Below are 19624 nucleotides of genomic sequence, written 5' to 3' on the forward strand. Positions count from 1 at the left end.
TTTCCAGCCGTTTGCATGAAATGGGCCAGCCGCGCGCTACGTAATGAGCTTTCGCAACCGTCGCAACAAGAAGACCCAGCCCAGAGTACTGTTCCGACATCAAATCAAGGCCATGGCTGCAGCTGCAGAGTCACTCCCCGTGCGAAGCGGCAGCAGCAAGTCTTACCACCACGCCGCCAGCAGCGAACCACCCGCGATCCTGGGGCTCTTCACCTCGCTGCCGCCCATTGTCGACGCGCTCGAGACGGAGTCGTCCCGGCTGCAGCGGGAGACCATTGACGAATGCTTGCCCTTCCTACGCGGCGACGACGACAGTGAGGGGGTTCTCCATGCGGGCAGCAGCAGCAGCAAGAGACGCAACAACCGGCACGGCGTCCCCCGCCTGGACAGGCAGCGCCACGTCAAGTTTCTGCACAAGCAGCTTGGCAGGCTCCCGCCGCAGATGACGGCCGCCGATCCCAGCCGGCCGTGGTTCTTCTACTGGTCGCTCGCGGCGCTGACACTGCTGAGCGAGGGGGAGGACGACGACGTGGGCGCCGTGTACCGTGGGCGGCTGGTCGAGACCGTCCGCCCCCTCCAGAACGCCGGTGGCGGCTTTGGGGGGGGCTTCGGCCAGGATTCACACCTCGCGACGACCTATGCCACCGTGCTGGCCCTCATGCTCGTGGGTGGAGAAGCGGCGTACGAAGTGATTGACAGGCATGCAATGTGGAAGTGGCTCTGCTCACTGAAGCAGGCTGACGGCGGCTTCCAGATGGTAGTGGGAGGCGAGGAGGACGTGCGGTACGTTTGTTGCAACCCACCACCACACAACCTTTCTTTCTCTCTCCCTCCACCTCTCGGGGTTCGGCTTGCTGGGCTTCGAGAGATGTGGTGCTGAGGGACTAGGTGTTTTGGGACTAACACTGACTCTGCGGTTTACTTTTTTGCTTTTGGTAGAGGTGCATACTGCGCATCAGTTCTCATTTCCGTGCTCGGGATCCCCCTCGAGTTGTCACCCGACTCACCTGCATGCGCAGCCGGCCATAAAGACCTCTTCAGCGGTCTCGCAGAGTGGGTAGGTAGATGTAAGTACCTTCCCGAGACCTGAGCGTTTTCTTGGACTCGCCGCTGACGTAGGGACTGTTACCTCTTCCACAGGCCAGACATACGAGGGAGGCGTGGCTGCAATGCCGGGTATCGAGGCACATGGGGCGTACGCCTTTTGTGCCCTCGGGTGTCTGTCCATCCTGGACGCTCCGCATCGTTCCATACCGAAGTAAGTGGTCACAGGTTGCCTGCCCTCTCCCGTTCGTGGTCTCAGCCCGGTGCAACGAGCGAAAACGTGCAGAAGGCTAACCCGTCTTGAATTCTATAGGTACATGGACGTGCCGCGACTCATTGCGTGGCTGTCTTCACGCCAGTACGCCCCGGAAGGTGGTTTTTCAGGTCGCACAAACAAACTCGTGGATGGTTGCTACAGCCACTGGGTTGGGGGATGCTGGCCACTCATCCAGGCCGCCCTGAGCGGGCCGAGCAGTGGCGACGCCAGATCCGCCGACCAGCAGGCCGCAGATACCGGCAGCCTCTTCAGTCGTAATGGACTGATAAGGTACATTCTATGCTGCTGCCAGGATCAAACCCTTCGGGGTGGCTTGAGAGACAAGCCAAGCAAGTAGGTTTTCCTCTTCGATGACGTTTTCGTTTAGGCTGGTTCGTGATTCATTAACGCGTGGTTTTTCTTGTTGCATAGATATTCAGATGCTTACCACACATGCTACGTGCTATCCGGCCTTAGTTCAGCGCAACACAAGTGGACGTTGCGCGCAGCACGACCGGCTGGTTCTGTTGGCGGCGCTGACGAGTGGGAAGCTCTGCCCTACGTTGAGGATGAGCAGATCTTCGATGAAAATGACCGAATCATGACCACGCATCCCATATACGTGATACCTCAGCACAAAATCGAAGCCGCCTGGGAGTACTATGCGTCCAAGACGAGTTGCTGATGCTATCCAGACGAAGGGCGATACGTACTGCGCGTCGGCGCTGGAACCGGTATGCCGAATACGATGGCGAAAGTATCCGATCATGCAAACACGGTCCGGGAAACCGGAGCTACCGAATTGAGTAGGTCCCAAGGTTTCCTGGCAGCTGGTACCAAGGCTGCATTAACGAACGATTTTTGCGAATGGTGGTAAATTGGCAATGCTTTTCAAGTTTCATAAATTGACGATACCATTCGTCCAAAAGGCAGCTCACTTGCATGGACGCATCTGGGTGGGCGCGGCTTGCCTTAGCTACATATGGCCAACGCATCAAAACATTGGGGCGAGTTAAATTGTCCCAACAAAGGAGCAAGAGGAGGGTACGCGACTCTTTCGGGAGCCACTGAATCCATTGAACGGCGATGCGGACAACTTGGAAGAAGAAGAAGCAGGAAACAGAATTGCCAATGTTTACACGCACTCAACGCGAGAGTCCACTGTGTCCAAAGTGAGAAGTGATGCACGCGGGCTGACCGAGTAAGCTGCCCAGAGGAACGAAGTATCCCTCGGTACCCTCCCTGCGACCGGGAACAGGGATACGATGATTCAAATCGACAACTTGGAGTTTAGAAGGAAGGCGAATTTTCCTTCCATGACAAGGGGGCGTGCATCTCGCTCGCGTGCAGTTGTGGCGGGCGTTGAGTCAGGATCTGCGGGACGTCAACAACAACTGGAGGCGCTGGCGAACTAATAAACATGTTCCAAATGCATCGAAGCGGTGGGTGCCCCGCTGCGAAACGACAGAAGCAAATTTTCCAGAGAAGGGAAATCCAAAGGGGCGAGAATGCTCGTTCTGCGGAGAGCCATGTTGCCTGCCAGCCTTCTCGTCGCGGAACACAGGCTGGGTGACGCATATCGGCCTCTCCTCTGCCTCTCAAGGTGCTCTTCTCTAGAAGACCTTACCCAGGTTTCTAGTTGAGAAAACCGGGCTACAGAAATTCTGACTTACTCATGCAGGAGGCGAGAGATTTTGGGACTGCAAACCGGGACGGATGATGCGAGGCCGGACAGGACGGGGCCTAGCCGCTGCAAGTATTAGTGCGGCGAGGCCGAGTCTTTTTTTGGCCGAGGATGATGCGCTGGCAGTTTCGATTTGGATTCCGAGTGGTACTGCGTATTTGATGACTCGTTACTGGGAAATATGATTTCAGATTGGGCTTCTTTCCCGTCCTGTCTCGAATGTGACCCCCGTCCTAGTCAACCATCAGCGCGAATGGTGTTGTTCTCAAGGCGTGGCAGGCAAGGCAGGCCATGAATAATCAAAACTGGCACAAAGATGCATATGTTTTAAAGTTGTGCAAAGGTGGACCGGCATATGAAGTCACCTTTATGGAAGAGTGCCGATTGTTTACTGCAGTAGGGTAAATCGGGCTGGGCTGAGGATGAAGTGGCGTGGGAAGTTTCCAAGCCATCTACCGACATTCGGCGTCTCAGAGTTGTTTTTGGGGGGGGGGGACACCAAACAACTCCATGGACAATTTCAACGTGAGAAAGGCGAAGCCAAGTTTTGATGTCGGCAATGTGCATTTCGTGGCACAACGATACGTTGCCATTGCATCGAGACCGGCCGCATGCAAGGCGGCCAGCCAAAAGGTGGGCAGCGCGTGGTGCCCCTTTTCTGGTGACGACTTAGATTTACTGCGGACACCCTCGCTTATTTAGTTGTTATGGCTTTTATCGTGTTGTTTTTCTTCTTTTTCTTCCTCCTTATTAATAAACGATCAGGACCCTGTCAATGCGATGGAGAAACATACATGCAAATCACTCGCAGGATGAAGCGCCACCGGGATTAGGTGGACGGTCATTGATACGGCGCGGGGCAACGGCCTTCCCTCGTCACGGTGCCATTGACGAGGCTATGGCGGTAATTTTGGGGGTTCTGTAGAGTCTAGGGCTCAACCTGTGCGATAGGGAGCATCGCATCTTGTATGGATGGATGGCGAGGCGAAGACGGCCAATGACTCGAGGCGTGGAATAATTCCTGTTTGATCGCTGGTCGCTGGTGGGCGGACTTGCCCCTCCAGCGCCCCTCCTTTGGTGATAACTAGGTAGGAGTGAGAGACCCCTCACTTTCGATATTTTTGGTACTTTGACATCTTCATGCCGCAAAGACGGGGTGCAGATTAACAACAAGGGATATTGCAGCCAAGATGAAATGGTACTTTTTACAAATCTCGACTGCATTACCAAGAAACGGCCAAGGTACTTCGTACTTTCCCACCGCATGCCAGCCCCTCCTCACCTGCAGCAACCATCGACGAGCTAATACGGTAGGAGGCACTCCGTTGGCAAGCTATGTATGTAGGTTTACTTCCCATCTGCAAACACACACGCCCTTGCATCAGTCCCACGCCCCCAATTGCCCTTTGCAGGCCATCTCGCTGGCGTCCTTCCCTTCCTGCTTTCTCTTATTATGTGTCTACTTTTTTTTTTTTTACTTTTTTCCGCCAGCGCTTTGCCAAGCACTCCAATTCCTGAACATCCTCTGATGGGCACACAGCGTTGAGCTACACAGCTTGTTGAGGCACCACAAAGCAACGAACCAGACACGATAGATTGGCGCCGCATGGAACAAGGTGCAGAAGAACGGACCAAAAAGCAATAATGACTAGCGAAGGAATATTCTAAGCAAGCCTCCAAACGTGGGGTTGACGACTTACGGGCGCCTAGATGAAACATATCGAACGGGACCCTTTCTTGATACTCAAATGCTCTAATGCACAAACGGCCCCATGCTGGCGCCTACTATACGGACGGACTGGATCTTCTATTGCCAAGCATCTTGTCATCCAAAGAACCGAATCCGCGACGGCCGCATATGGTTCCCGAAGAACAGAGTGACAGAAACAATACGCACGAACAATACGGCGCCAGATGAGCCCCCAAATAGGCATGCAAGCCCACCGCCAATTCGGAATTGCCCACAATGGAACCAGCTGTCGTGCCTGATTCGCTCGGGACAAATCGTCTAATTTAGGACCTCATGTAACAACGACTAATAAGGCGCAGCGCGTCAAGTCAACGCAGAGCCAAAAGGGCCGACCTTCAACAACAGCCTGTTTGCATTCAGTGGCTAGCCAACTCGCGATGCAGCCTATGCTCGGCGTATTCATCGACACTAGCTAGCGCATCTACCTGCCCTTTCAGCTTCCCGTTCATCGTTATCCCTTGTACAGAGAAGGAGCAGAAAAGACCAAAAGAGCAAGAATCACGTCAATCTGCAAAATACGGCATGTTGCCGGCAATTACATCAGGGATCGTGTAAAAGATACAGTCTACCAATCGAGCCCCTTCATGCAGCATTATATCATGTCCTTGGCTGGGTTAAGCATAGGCTTTGCCGGGTGCCTTCCTTGATTATGGAAGTATATGGTTGCATGTGCATAATTTCTTGCACTTGCTTGCACATATAACTGTACATATATTGGTGCCAGGCTCATGGGACATGATGATCAGCGCTGACAGCGCCGTCGACGTCCAAGCGGCCCTTTCGCCGTGCTGCTAACTTGCTGGCAATTGACCCCGCGCCGCCACACGACGCCTTCATGTCCAATTGGACACATGGTGAAGTAGCAGCCCATGAGGCGTGCCCTGCACTCATTTGGCTGTTGATATAATATTACCCAGCGGCACTGCCAACACATCATTGCATCTGGGCGGGGATTGAGGGCTCAGACAGCAGGCAGGGCCATTGATATGAGTGCCTCGCGACACCCCTCCATTGACAAGGCAACCAATCATATGTGCCTTGCTCACCGGTTTCTTCACTCAGAATGAGGGAGGCGGCCATGCGTTTTGCCGCCACCAACGCCCGTCTGCTGGTGTATCACGACATAACCTCATCTCAACGTCAGGTCAGTGAGGCGGGCCCATTTTGGCTGTAGACAAGACGTGGGCTGATGGCGACACAGTATCAAAACAAAACAAGAACAGGGTCCAATGGCATAACGGCATCCGGCCCAGGACCTCGCAGTACTGGTGCCAGCACGAGGAGCCAAGCTAGCGATCCACCAGAACCCACCTCCCAGCCACTTCCCACAGGCTGTTCATGCACAAGGTCTTTGGTTATTAACCTGAGGTGGTATGGGAGGGGAATAGAGGGTCTGGCTGTGTTGCTCACCGACCTCGAGGGTTCGAGGGGTTCGCGTGTGGAAGTATCTCACTACCTCTGGGCCCTTGTACACCTGTACATTCTGTAGGCCAGACCCCGGCCACCGCGGACATGGGTATACGTTGTGCGTCAACCCCGACCCTCGGCAAGGCCACTGATTGTCAAGCTGGTGCGGAGTTGAAGCCAGAAGCCAGCCATTGATTCCTTCTGATGTTGCAGTGCCAGGGCCATGCAGTCTTGCCAGGGTCAGCAAACCTTGTACTGCCAGCCCCCTGTCAATGTTCCCCTCCCCCCTAGATTTGTACAGGATCTCTGGCGATACGCCAGTCCCAGGAATCCGGCCAGTCGGAAGTGCCAATTGAGCGAGCACGGATGGGATCATTCCAGCACCAGCCAAGTCTGTCAAACTTTGTCAATTCGCGCACAAATCTGTGGTATTACTTGACACGGCGGCAAGAGCGGAGATAAAGCTTGGCCATTTGGTTTAGAGCAAAACATGTCGGCAACTACACATGCACGAAACTGCACTACTCTGGAGAAGAGGCCCAGCGTGGTGGCCCTTGTACCCTGCGATCATACAGCCGCTGTCTGCACAGAGATCTCTTGGGGTCCGGTATTGCAGTGGCCTACCAGGTACCACATGCCGTCAAGCAAGTCGCTCGCAGAAGTCATCCCAGAAAAAGGTCGAAGAAAGCATGCCGGATTTCTGGGGACGTCCAGTCAGCCTCTGGTGGTGGTTCCAACTCGCCACCACCGCACCACAACAGATGGATGGCAAGTTGGCAACTGCATGGAAAGCCGTGCTAGGGTCGCCAGTTTTTATTACCCAGCCAGCTTTTAGCCAGCCCGCCGGAACCACCCATGGTACCGTACCAACGGCCAAACGGCCCCATTGAAGCGGTGGGCTTTTACTTGGTCGGCAAGCTGCAACAGTTCCCGGATCTCAGAAGAGGGAGACCGGGCAACTTGCTAGCAAAACTAACACCAGATACGAATTGCGGACAAGAGGCCGGCGGCTCATGTACACCACTCACCTTGCCATTCGCGCGCTCCTGCTCAACTGTAAGCGGTTGCAGCATCACGACAACATACTGCCTACCATGATGCAAACCTCACATTCATTTGCCTTTCTGTGCTGGCCGACGCGACCTGCCCTTGCCATGCGCCGGTGTGGAGCGTCCTAGGCTCGAGTGGCCGTGTATCAACTGGCAACTAGCTACGCCAACACATCAAGATGGGTCACACTCATCAGTCGAGAGCCGCAGTCGCTTGCTCGCCATTTTCCTAGCTGGCCTCGTTCTTCTCTGGCCTGGCTGCATCTGCGCGCCGCGCTGCAATACCATACCATCTTGTACACCCCTCTTCTCAGGATACGCCCCCGGTGCGCGCTAATAGACTCATGATGATAATGCAGTACCGATTTGCAAATTAAAATAGCCCTGCGCTACTGCACATACCGTTGGTTTGGGTGTGTGTGTGTGTGTGTGTGTGTGTGTGCTGTTGTTTTTCCTACACAAGAACCCTGAATCGCTTACATATATACACCTCTTCATCCCCCGATCTTCCGCCACAACGTCCTTACAACATTGCGGACCTCTTTCTCAACTCTTCACTTCTCCCCACCTGCCAGTCTCGTTACTTGGCTTTGCCCTTGTTACCTTGTTGATACTTTTTCTCTCACTTTTTGTCTCTTGCTTGTTTATCCATTGACCTCGGGGTGCCCAGGCTTGCTTTCTTTGCATCAACACTACAACTCTGCACGACTTTACGAGCGCAACTCTTGCCCCAATTGGTGGAGCAGAAACTACCTAGAACTAGACTACCCACGCCCAAGCCCACGCACGCAACACACAACTCAGCGGTCCCTCCACACCGAGCCCAACTACACCAACCAGCCTCTGAGGCGAGGCCGATAAATTCTCTCCGGCCGGCTTTGTCTTCTGCGGTATTTCATTCTCTTACACTGCAGACGGTGGTTGTCCAAAGCTTGCTTCACAATGGCTGGTTTTTATATGCAGTACCTGGAAAGTAAGTTACCAATGGCTTCCCTTACACCTTACGCAACTTGGCATTGCTGCTCTTGGGTAAACTTCAAGCAACTCTTCCCTCAAGAGGCGCTCGTGTCCTTGTTAACCACAAAGCTCAATCCCACCCACTGCCCGCTGCTTGCGTTTATATCATTCCCCGAGTTGCGACAAAACTAACCAAGTTTCCCAGGTCTTTGCCGCCGCCGTGGATGGACCGACCCTGCTTACGAATGCTACCGCGACCCCAATGGCTTTACATGCCTCGTTCTAGTCAACGGCCGCGAGTACCAAACCGACCTGGCGTATGAGTCCGACATGCTGGCCCAGGAAAACGCTGCGATGCGCGCATTTATGGTCTGCCAAAACTTCTCCGCCAACAATGGCATGCTGGCCCGCAATGGTATTGTTCAAGGCCTCCGACGAAAGAGCCGCCAAACTTCCTCGCGAGACAGCTCCGACCACAGCAGCGGAGGTCGGCGTTCAGGCCACCATTCGAGCAGCAGTTCGACCACGTCGTTTGATTAGGCGGCCAAGACGCCTGTCCGTTTGTCGGCGGCGCGAGTTGTCTTGTTTCTGGGGTGGGCGCGAATGTATGTGGCAGTGGATACTGAACCTTGTCGTCTTGCGTGTACAACACTCAAAGGGCAAGAAAGCAGCAACCAAGCACATCGCTCCGCAAGTCGAGCTTTGGTGTGGTACCATAAACCGCACCTCCGGCGGAAGGAAAAAAAGAACAAATGAAAGCCTTATAAAGGGCTGAAAGACTTCACAGCGTTACAGCAGTTGGAATACCCCTTGGCTTTGGCTCTGCTGGAAACCCGTGTCGATGGACCAAGGGCACCTCCCCGCAAAGGATGGACGGATATATGAAATCTTTGGATGAAAGCGACGAATTAAAGAAAAAGCAACGAGCGATCCGATTGACGTTATGCCATCTAACGACTTATGACGAAACGAAACCGATATTCTTTTAGACATGTTTACTTTTCTTCTCTTTATTTTCTTTCCTCAAATCTTATGATGTTGAATGTTTTTATGCTGTCCTGAACTGTTTGTGCCCGGCCCAAATTTGAATGGACGGCCACGGCTTTTCACCTTTTCCACTTTCTCGCACATTTCGCTCCTCTTCTACTCTTCTCTACTCTTCTCTACTCTTCTCTACTCTTCTCTACTCTCTCTACTCCTCTACTCTTCTCTACTCTTCTCTACTCTTACACGTCTCTACTATTCTCTGCTCTTATCTTTTGGTTTGTTTGCGTTTGCATGTCTCGGCTGCCGCATTCAAGCAGAGCAACTTTCTGTTTGATCGAATGTGATGGGTGATAAGGGACCCCCCGCCTCACCCGCAGAACGAGACTTGCGCGCGCCAGAACAGACAACAGGTAGTTCTTTTGCTCTTGGATATGCAAGCCGAAGAAGCTTGGATGATTATATTTATGAAGCTTATGATTATGACGGAGGAGACAAAATAAAATTGTCATTGCTTTTTCTTGTTTCGTTCAACTTTCTAGCCTTTGACGCGTGCCACACCCACCATGACTTGTGTCTGTCGCGATGTGTGTGACAAGACTACTGGTTTTCGCTCTTGCGCAGACCAGATCTGTCTGGCCTTGTGCATGCTCACAGAGTTATGTCACGCCACCTCGTGCATCAGCGGGAAAGATCCCCCAACTATCGAGAGGCCCGGCCGTGTCTCACAGGGCACACCAAAACTGCTGCCAAGCTATGTACGTAGTGGTGCATGCCCCCCGAACCGGGTACGCAGCTCCCCTCGCCCACTGTCCGATTAGGCTTTACCAGGAATTCCTTGAACTATGTAGGTACCAGGGAACCAAAAAAAAAAAAAAAAAAAAAAAGGACACGAGGGGATAGCGCGGCTAAACATAATTTTGCCATCCTGGCCGAATTGGGAAGATGCTTTCTTCTTTGTTGAGACGATAAAAACAAGCAAACAAGGCTGCCGCAATGCTTGTTTATTACTAATTATCGGAGAGGAGAATTCCGCGACTGGCCGAGGCAGGAAGGAAGTAGCGGAATCGGACTTTCGTAGCACTCTACTCGGGGCCGTGGTCTGATGGTACATATATTCCCCAGGTATTATTATCTCGCAAATGAGGTAGGGGGAGGTACGAACGGGTTCCACACTCGGCTCGATTATGCAGCCATATCTCACGATATCGCGCGCATTAACAAGAAAACGATATCGTCATAATTTTCGTGGACAGGGTAGCTTCGTTGAGAAAGAGAAACATTTTGCCCAAATTCCGGACTTCGGATGCTGTTTTCGGATTCCGGTGGCATTGCGATTCGGTCGTCTAGGTATCATCATTGCGGGAGACAGACCGCCAGTTGCTCGGTATTTGGTTCGCTGGCCGGTTGCACTGACCAGGGTGAAAAGGTTGTCGGCTGTGACGGCGGTTGAGGGGTTCGCTAGACGGCCAACTTTGTCAACCTGGACGCCGTCATCTGCTGCCCATTGCGTGGCATCGCTCAGGACTGGTGGCAGAGCTGTTGTCGTCGTTGTGTATGAGCCTTGTCGTTCGTGTAAGTGGTTGGGCGGTGGTCATGGGCGAGGCGAGATGTGCACTAACTAACTAGTGTACACACATACCTAGGCATGCCGAATGTACAGCCTACATAAATCTTGCCTCAATCATATGGCTATGTATATAGGTATGGTTATCGTGTCGTTAAGGCCGTTTTGATCGGCTGTAGTTGCTTAGAATAGTGTTCTTCTTCACCATTTCCGTATTTTCCTTCGTTATTCTTCTTCGATAGCTGATCGTTAACCGTCGAGTCCATCCTCACATACTTTGCGCTACCCCTTCGCGTGGCAACATGGTGGTGTGGATTGAGCCTGGTCGGTGGATTCATCACTTGCAGACCAGCCGGTGTAGTTATGCAAGGGAGCGCAAAATGGCTGTGCCAGTTGGGCGGGGGCTGCATGCAGCGGGCAACCATAATTCTTGCCATATGCCAATAGTATGGAGAGCATGGCTTTTGCTTTTGGAGATGACTCGGAAGCCCGCCAGCCGCCCGTTGTCTTTCGGTGACGAGCTTCAGCTCCGCTTGTTTGGTGGTGGTGATGGTGGTGGCGTGTGGCAGCACCGCTAGTTGGACAATAACAATGCGGAGTGCAGAAGGGAAGGGAGCGCTGCATCGTGGGTGGTCGTTCATGCACAATATACGTCCATGTGCAAGGCAGAGGGCGCAACCATCTTGCAATACAAGTAGTCGCTCGGCTCGATAGACCAGTCATCTTCTCGCGGTGTGGTGCCATGTATAGTCCTCGGCCCGTCAAGGGTGCTCGGAACAACAAGAAGCAATCTCGGGGAGCGAAATTCTGCTCTGCGGGAGAATTGGTCAGAATTTACCCTCGTTCGGCTTCCAGGGTACAGTGGCAACGGGTGACTGACAAGGCTGGCCTTGGCGTCGACAACAAGACGTGGCCGAGCTAACTAGAACTATGTTAAAGACTTAAAAAAGAGCAGGTAAAAAACGTCAGCCCTCTGTTAGTTTTGTCGCGACTTACAACGGCGAAAGGCCCCCAATGCCGCTTCGTAGAGGGGAGGGGTGGGCGTATCCAGGTGCCAAACGGCCACCCATTTCCCGACGTTGATGATGATCATGGCGATGTGATCAGATGAGCGGGTGCTTGGAATGTACACCTTAAGGCGGGGGCTGAGCAGCGACGACACTCGCCGAACCAACCGGGGCCAGGCTGTGACAAGGGCTGCTCTCATGTCGTTTTCATTTGTCGATGACGACTCAGGAGGAACTAGTGCCTTCGAGCTGGTTGGCAAAAGAAGGCTCCGTGGCAACATGAAACAGGCTGCTCGCCAGGCTTCCTGGACCAGACGACTTGCGTAGTCCAGATGGTTCTGTTTAATAGTGATGGTAGTACTCCGTAGTGCTGATGGGAATCGGTGTTGATGGTGACGTGTGGTACTGATGATCGTGATATGCCAACAATGGGGCCGATTGTGATATTGCTGATGGTTCTAACATTAGTTAGATCGTAAGTCTAGTTCATTAGGCAATTAATGTAGCTATTGCATACTTAAAGCGTTCTCTCAAGTCAGCTTCTAATAATAAGCGCGTGCACTCGTTGGCCAGTGGCGTATCGACAGCGTTAGCCAGGTTCGCCAGAGACCATTACTCCTGGTACCGATGTAAACCTTCTGGACGTCAACGTACTTCAGTCATGAGCTTTGTTAGGGAGCTTTGAGCGCCCTTCCTCCCCTCGCGCTAAAAAGCCAGGCCCTGTTTTCTTCTTCTTCTTCTTCTTCTTTTCTTTTTTTCTTATAAATTTGTCTGAGGAGGTTCTTGTAGAGATTGAAAATGGTCGTGTAGGTGAAACGCACAAGACCGAGCAGGAGACCCATGTTACTGCTTGAAGGAACATGGCGGATACTATGGAGCTTCAGCCCTATCGGCTGCCATTTGCTCGATCCTTTGGATCGTTGTGGTCGAGTGGTCAGCCTGTACCCTCCGCCACAACCCCATTGAACGCTCTGCCAAATGTTGGGGGAGCTCAAGAGGGGCACTCGCCTCCGTTACCATAGCTGTTGTTGTTGACGGCAAAGCTTGGATGGATGGGGTTTCAGGGTCGAAAAGCTCGTGCCGAAGGACATGGTTTAACGAGGAAGATGGGGAAACGAAACTTTGGCGGCGTAATTGTCCAGGTCGAAGGGTGTTTGACACCGCGAAGGAAACTGGATGGCGACTGTCTGTCCTGTAGTGGGAGGCTGATGAATTGACGAATCGCCCGACATCCTCTGTGGTCGGGCAGTTAAACTTTGAGAGGCTTCGCCATTTCGGTGGTATTCTGGTTCGCCAGTAGACTCGATTGGAATTCTGCGTTGTCAAATGCGGCTTCTGTCAGGTCGCAGAAATTAGAAAAGGCGCTTCCACTATTGTCATTTGTCGCTGTCAAGGTCTGAGTTTTCTTGCTGCTTTTTTTTTCTCACGGAGGGGTTGATGAGCAAAATTGCGTGTTTGTTGTGCTCCGTTTGCATGAACTCAAGCGAGGTGGCGGCGGCGGCTTTCATCCGTAGCAGCCATAATGACGCCACCTGTCGGGTAGCATTCATTTAGTTGATCTTGGAGCTAGGCGTCTATCATCGAGTTCAAAAAGGCAGACTTGGAGAAAAATCGGATTGACAAGTAGGTACCCGTGTTCTGCCGCTGATTCGTTGGGCATGTATGTAGGCGAGCGCCTGGCCCTGTTACCGTCATAAGATCAACAAGGAAGGAGCAGAGCCTTTGGTAGCATTCCACCATTGACCATTGCCACCGCCGTTGCTATCCTTAGTAACACTATTTGATCTCCAGAACCATCTTGCAGAGGCGTCAAGGGATCGCGATCGGGCCGCCGAGCAGCGTGAAAACGAAATCGCCTGATGGCAAGAATCCGATGCCAAGGTCTTGCAGGTGGAAAAAGGATACGGCACGTCTCCGCGCGCAACTTTCCCTCCAGGCAACGTCCCAGACAGATACCAGCGGCAGAGACGTCAAAATCCAGAGGGCAAGAAGATAGAACAGGACGCCTTGAACTACCACTCGGGACATTTTGAAGAGTAAAAGATCCAGCTCTGAAGTGCTCACTGTCTGTGCTCTCTACCAAGATGTTTGACCGGAGCTCAAATAGTTGCTCATCCTCCACACTTTATGAGAGACCAAGCGGAAGATGATGATGGCCGCAATGGGTGTTGGCCGTATCTTAACATATAGTTCCCAAATGTACAGAACGAGTTGATTTATTATTGCAATTCTACCGCCGTTCTGTTTAGCTTTAGTCTATTTTCGAGCCACTCTATGAGAAAGCTTCATTACTTCCAAAAAAAAAACCCCGTGTATAATTCCGATGCGCACATGCAGTTTTACCACCCATTACCAAATATCCACTCACAGGTGCGAGCTGGCCTTCAAGTGAGGCACGATGCGGCCATGGGCAACCACCCGCAGCTCGTCCAGGTCATGCTGTGACAGTCGTGGCTTGTCGCCGCGCCGGCGCTGCCAGCTCTCATCCGTCTCGACAATCGCCGCGTCCTCATCGGCGCCCGTCAGGTCGACGAACTGGTACGAGCGGTACTCGCAGTTTTTCCAGCTCGTAGCTATGTATGTACACACGGTATCAGTCAGTCAGTCATTCAAGCTCGCACCACAATGCCAAGGTCACGCACCGTTGCCGTTGGGAATGTCCTGGAACTCGTCCGTCAAAAAGTGCAGGAACGCGCCGTGCGTCACCACCGCGACGTGGTCCTCCGTGCTCAGCCCTGCCAGCTCGCGCAACGACCGCCGGGCCTCGCGCGCGCGCGCCTCGATCTTGTCCTTGGTCGGCTCGAACGGCGTGTCGCCCAGCTTGTCCGTCCACAACCCGTCGCGCACTTGCGACAGGTCCACCACCCGCGCGGCGTCGAATTCGGCGGACAGCGCGGCCACCGACGAGCCCGTGTCCGAGGGCAGGTCGGACAGCTCCTGCAGCGTGTCGAGCGCGACGATCGGGTACGGCGCGCCGCCATCGTCGGGGCCAAAGGCCCGGGTGCAGGTCCACAGGGTGCGCCGCATGGGCGAGGCGACCAGCCGGGTGAGCTTGTCGTGGTAGGGGAAGGAGGCGCGCAGGTCGAGGCACTGCTGCTCGCCGAGGGGGGTGAGGTCCGGGTCGCGCATCGTCTCGTTCTCGACGCACAGGTTGTGGTAGCCCTGCGCGTGGCGGACAAGGTGAATGGTGGGGGGCATGGCGGCGGGGGGGTCTCGGTCTATATGTTGGGTTTTTGCAGATGGTACACAGTTCAAGGGGAGGAGGAGGAGGAGGAAGGGAGGGGAGGATGAGAAGAGGGAAAAAGTTGCTACTGTGTTCCTGAACGGCAAAAAAGAGGAAGGAAAACGAGGGGGACGGGAAAGGAGATCGGGCATTGATAAAGTGAACGAACCTGCCGTCCCCGATCTAGGCACGCCCACCTCGGATTTTTTAATGCGGGCCGCCGGAGACAATGCCGCCGGCTCTTTTCCAAGCGAGCTGCGGCCGAAGACGGCCCTGACGGTGACTGTACTTGCTCCGAATCGCCACCGGTGCCGCGGAGGTGGGGGGCATCAACTGTAGACCGCGCTGGGCATTCCCTAGCTTACCTTTTGATTATTCCTTCCTTGCTCCATTTACATGCCTAGCTTGTTAGAGGGAATTGCTTTCTTATAAATCAATAATGAATCTATTGACTGCAGCAATTGCCGCAATACGTATACGAGGGGAAGGCTGCAGCATGCCATGGACGGAAAGGGCAGTATACGAGTTGGGGGCCAGAGGCCACTCTGGACCTGTAAAGTACCCCACGTTGCAGATATTGACCCAAGTCTGTCTGTGTACGATATGAAGCTAGTGTGAGGAGGGCCGCCAAGAGGTATATTCATGTACACACCCGCGGAAAGGTCCTGGATCGGCCAGTGGTTGTGCATCATCGGGATCAAACGTCAGTTGGCTATGCAAATAAAATATAGAATACAAGAGATATAAAACCGAGCGCAAGAAGGAATGGGTTGGAAGATGGAGGCAAGAGCGCCTATATATATAAATAAAACATTCACACAAGAAGAACAAAAATCCGTTGAGATAGCCAGTTTATCCCTTGCGCCGGAAAAACACAAGATACGGAACGCGGTCCTGCCCGGACTTGAACACCTCGTTCTGTATGTCATCGCGGTCGCCACTGCCAATCCGCACGCGCGTCACGCGACTGTCGTTGCAGCACAGCCACGCGTACGGGTCGTGCGTGCTCTGGTCGCGGACGTACGCAAAGTAGTGCCCGTTGTCCGTCCTGCTGCCCGCGTGCACGATGACGGCGTAGCACTCGTAGCGAAACGGTCCCTCGTACGCGTGCCGGTCGCCCGTGCCAGTCGCCGGCGCCCGGCCGTTGCCGTTATCGTGGAAAAATGGCGAAAAGTCAAAGTCGTTAAAGTCCCACGTCACCGGCGCCGTCGACTTCTTGACGTCGCCCGTCGCCTGGTTGTAGTTGAACCGCCGGAAGCACACACAGAGCAGCGGCGGCAGTCGCGCAAAGGAAATGGATTGCATCGCGCGCGTGTTGCGCCGGCACTTGTCACAGGAGAAGTCGTCCAGTGTGTTGTTCGCAATATGCTGGTGCAGCGATTGCTCCAGCGTCTGTCGTGTGCTGCCCAGCGCGACCGGCGCGGGAATCCACTCAAACGGCGAGAAGGTGTACGTCTTGGTGTGGCAGTCCAGGCACTTTACCGTCGAGAGCTCCAGTCCTCTCCAGTACTTGTCGACGATGGATTCGTTGAATTGGAGGTGGTTGTACCAGTATTGGACGGCGGCATGGAGAAGCGGTTGAGACTTGGTGTTTGGTTGCATCGCGTTGCCTTTGCGATTGCGACGGGAGTTTGTTTCGTCGTGCAAATGCTCCATAAGAAAAGACATAAATTCTTGCGCGTCTTGTTGCTGTGTCCCGCCGAATTGAGCGTTTGAGCGGCTCTTTTTACAGATGTGCTGCGAGTAGTCCTACCAAGTGTCAGTTTCTAATAGAAAAAAAGCGAGGTTCGAGGGGAGTACCTACCATCAGCGTTTGAGCTTTCATTACTTCAATATTTCCGGTGCTCATCCAGTGAAACAAGTTAGAGATGATGTGAATCATCAGTTGGGCATGCTCTATCTTCTCGTTGTCCTTCTTTGGTGCTCGATATTCAGTTTTCCATGTCGAATCGGATAGCTCCTTTCCAAAGTCTGGCGAGGCAAGAAGCGATTGGAGAGTACTGTTGGCATAACACCAGTTGTGCGGGTTATTCAGACCTGTATATAGCTTGTAGCCATCCCCTGTCATCTGTTCCGGTACCTTCTTGGCTCGGACCGGTTGACGGGGAGGCACGTGTTGCTCGAAGCGGTCAACTTCGTCGGAAGTATGCGACAAACTACCATAGCTGAGTCGAGGAACCGAAGGCGCGGGACGGGTTGGCGGCGAAGGAAGGTCGTTATATGGATCAATATTGTGCAAAGAATCGTATCTTGGTGGCTGTTCAATCGCAGGGGAAGATGTCATGGACTCCTGCTCTGTTAAGACGGGGGGATAGCGGCGCAGGAAAGATTCTGTCGAGCGATGATATTCTGGGGGTTGATTGGCGCTCATTTCTTCCTGCTCTAAAGTCTGCTGCCAAGCTTTGACCTCGTCTGCACGTAAAGGTCGGATGTATTTCGATCTCCTGCGCTGAAAAGTTCCGCTTCGAGCCCGTGAAGTCGCAACATGAGGGCTGCTGATGAGACTTGTGGTCTGTAACGAAGCAGATCCCATGAGGTCAACCCACGCATCCAAGCCGCCCTTCAAAATCCGCGGCGGTTGCTTCAAGTCACGATCATAGTTGAAGTGGACCAAAGCGCGATGCAACGAGACAATAACCATGTCGTCAGAGCTGCGGGGCGAGCGCGGAATCTCCTCAGAGTCTTGGTCATAGAAAACAACCAGCTCGTACTCGTTACGGCGATCAAACTGCGACTGTTCCTGGTTCGGCGAAAGGACCAGGCTTTCGGAGATTTCTGCAGCCGATATATTGTCTCGAAGCAGGACACTGGCCTCCACACAAATTGTCGAAGAAGACATGATGTGCCCTTCGTCAAATTCAGTACGAGACCGAATATCTATTATTAGGACAGAGCCGCTCTGTTTCATGGCCTTGAATAATTCTTCCGCCGTAATCGAGTGCGTGTCCGAGTTGATCTCGCTACCAGAGGCTGGTTTCTGCAGCAGTGATTTACTACCGGTCGTGTTGGTAGGAATGGGCGGGAAGTATTCCATGCTCTGCCGCGCAGATACTGGGCTTGGCATGTTGCTGAGCGACGGGGTAGGCGTTGCACGGCTGTATGAGCCTCGGGGTGTTGTGGCTGGGGGACGTCCAACATCGCTGGAAACGCTACCGCGAGCTGGATGATAAATAGCATCCGGCATTTTTGGTAGTGATGGTACTTCATTTCCTGTGCTTGGCTCTGACTTTAGGGGTGATGAAGGCATTTCGCGGGGGCCGGCTGGCTTCAAGGGTGGAATTGGATGAGTCTTGATGCGCGGGTCTTGCCCAGGTGTCGTCTGTGGTCCGCGGAGATTCGCAAAGCGCGCCGCCAAGTCGATATTGACGGTATTAGTGGAAGAAGATCTTGCATGGCCAAGAACGGCTTTTCCTTGGAGAGATTGGGGCTTTGGCTGCACCTTAGGCTTGACCTTGCCCGATGCTGTCACCGCCGGGCCGTTGCTGGTGGCGATTGGTGGCGTCGCATGCGAATGACTGCCATTTGGATATTTTTGTGATGTTTGTGATTTGGGGAGGACGCCAGTTCGCTTATTATCGGCTATTATATCCTTCTTAATCTGGTCGTAAACGTCGCTCTGCTGCTTGATGCGGGTCATTAGCGCGGCGTGTTTCTTTGCCAGCTCGCCGCGCCCCTCCTTGAGCATTAGATAGTCTTTGTGATGAGAGACTAGCTGGACTGTAATGACGGAAGCGCGGATGAAGTCCTTCAAGGCCAAGGCCGGTCTGTTGAAGTCGCGGCTCATCTCGGATTGCCGGAGTGACATCTCAGCCTGCTCGAACAACCACTTGAGAGGCTTGTCGGCGTCGACATCGGTTGGTAATGCGACTACATCGTCAATATGCGGCAGGGCAGGCTTGCCGCCGGCGCCGTTTGTGGCATGGCCGTTGTAGCCCGCTGGGAGACTGTATCTGGGGTTTGCGGCCATGGACAGCCTGTCCCCTTGCCGACGCCCGGAAGGTGTCGAGCGGGGACTGCCGAGACTATTAGATCGGTTGAATTGTATAGGGAGCTATATTCATGGCATTCTTGGCCCGGGAGTGTGGCTATCGGCGGGGGTTTGTTCGGTCGAAGGATGGAGGCTCGTCTCTGTCGCGGAACTGGTGGCGGCAGATGGAGGTGGGAGGTTTCGGGACACCGCGGTGGGCGGGTATAGGTTTGATGATGGTTCGCTTCTTGTATGATATCAGATAAAGTCAAAAAGAGAAAAAAGGCGCGCTCCCACGATGCTTGAGACGGAACAAAGGAATGACTGTATGTATGAAGTGCCTCGAACACAACATGTGGTGGTATGGCCAGTTGGAGGTAATGCCTGGTGGTAGCTGACGGCAATGTGGGGTTAACATTTAGGCGTGGAAGCTTGGCTGGAGGCGCCAGCTGGGGACAGCAGAAGGCGGTACGCGTGGCTGGCGGGGTAGGCACAGCCTGTAGTAGGTACCAGATGCCTTGGCGGCTTGGGTGGAATGTCCGTCGGGGGCTAGGTTCTCAAGATTTGGCTGCAGGGTGTTCATCTCCAAACCTCTATCGTGGTCAGGCGCAGAACTATAAACTACCTATCAAATCATTATTGTGCCCGTATTTTTAACTTGTCTTGTACCTGAAAGTTAGTTACCTACTGTAAGCCTCGAACCCGGCTAGCCCGCCAGACTGAGTTGGC

General features: G+C 53.5%; 4 protein-coding genes across 4 annotated transcripts; 2 read left to right on the forward strand and 2 right to left on the reverse strand.

Moving 5' to 3' along the window:
- Positions 1-43: 43 nt before the first annotated feature.
- ISF_02243 (Terpenoid cylases/protein prenyltransferase alpha-alpha toroid) lies at positions 44-1985 on the forward strand (the record flags this gene model as incomplete). Its single annotated transcript, XM_018845849.1, has 5 exons — positions 44-783; positions 940-1067; positions 1141-1258; positions 1358-1591; positions 1778-1985. 5 exons carry the CDS (start codon positions 44-46, stop codon positions 1983-1985), a joined length of 1428 nt encoding a protein of 475 aa, XP_018706556.1.
- Positions 1986-8132: 6147 nt separating this feature from the next.
- Positions 8133-8687, forward strand: ISF_02244 (hypothetical protein; the record flags this gene model as incomplete). Its single annotated transcript, XM_018845850.1, has 2 exons — positions 8133-8163; positions 8353-8687. 2 exons carry the CDS (start codon positions 8133-8135, stop codon positions 8685-8687), a joined length of 366 nt encoding a protein of 121 aa, XP_018706557.1.
- Positions 8688-14069: 5382 nt separating this feature from the next.
- ISF_02245 (phosphoglycerate mutase family protein) lies at positions 14070-14903 on the reverse strand (the record flags this gene model as incomplete). The annotated part of the gene is made up of 2 exons (XM_018845851.1): positions 14070-14278; positions 14348-14903. 2 exons carry the CDS (start codon positions 14901-14903, stop codon positions 14070-14072), a joined length of 765 nt encoding a protein of 254 aa, XP_018706558.1.
- An 877-nt stretch (positions 14904-15780) lies between these two features.
- Positions 15781-18895, reverse strand: ISF_02246 (ubiquitin carboxyl-terminal hydrolase 2; the record flags this gene model as incomplete). The annotated part of the gene is made up of 2 exons (XM_018845852.1): positions 15781-16677; positions 16733-18895. 2 exons carry the CDS (start codon positions 18893-18895, stop codon positions 15781-15783), a joined length of 3060 nt encoding a protein of 1019 aa, XP_018706559.1.
- Between the last annotated feature and the right edge of the window lie 729 nt (positions 18896-19624).

Source organism: Cordyceps fumosorosea, assembly GCF_001636725.1.
Source record: "Cordyceps fumosorosea ARSEF 2679 chromosome Unknown scaffold_4, whole genome shotgun sequence".
Taxonomy (NCBI): domain Eukaryota; kingdom Fungi; phylum Ascomycota; class Sordariomycetes; order Hypocreales; family Cordycipitaceae; genus Cordyceps; species Cordyceps fumosorosea.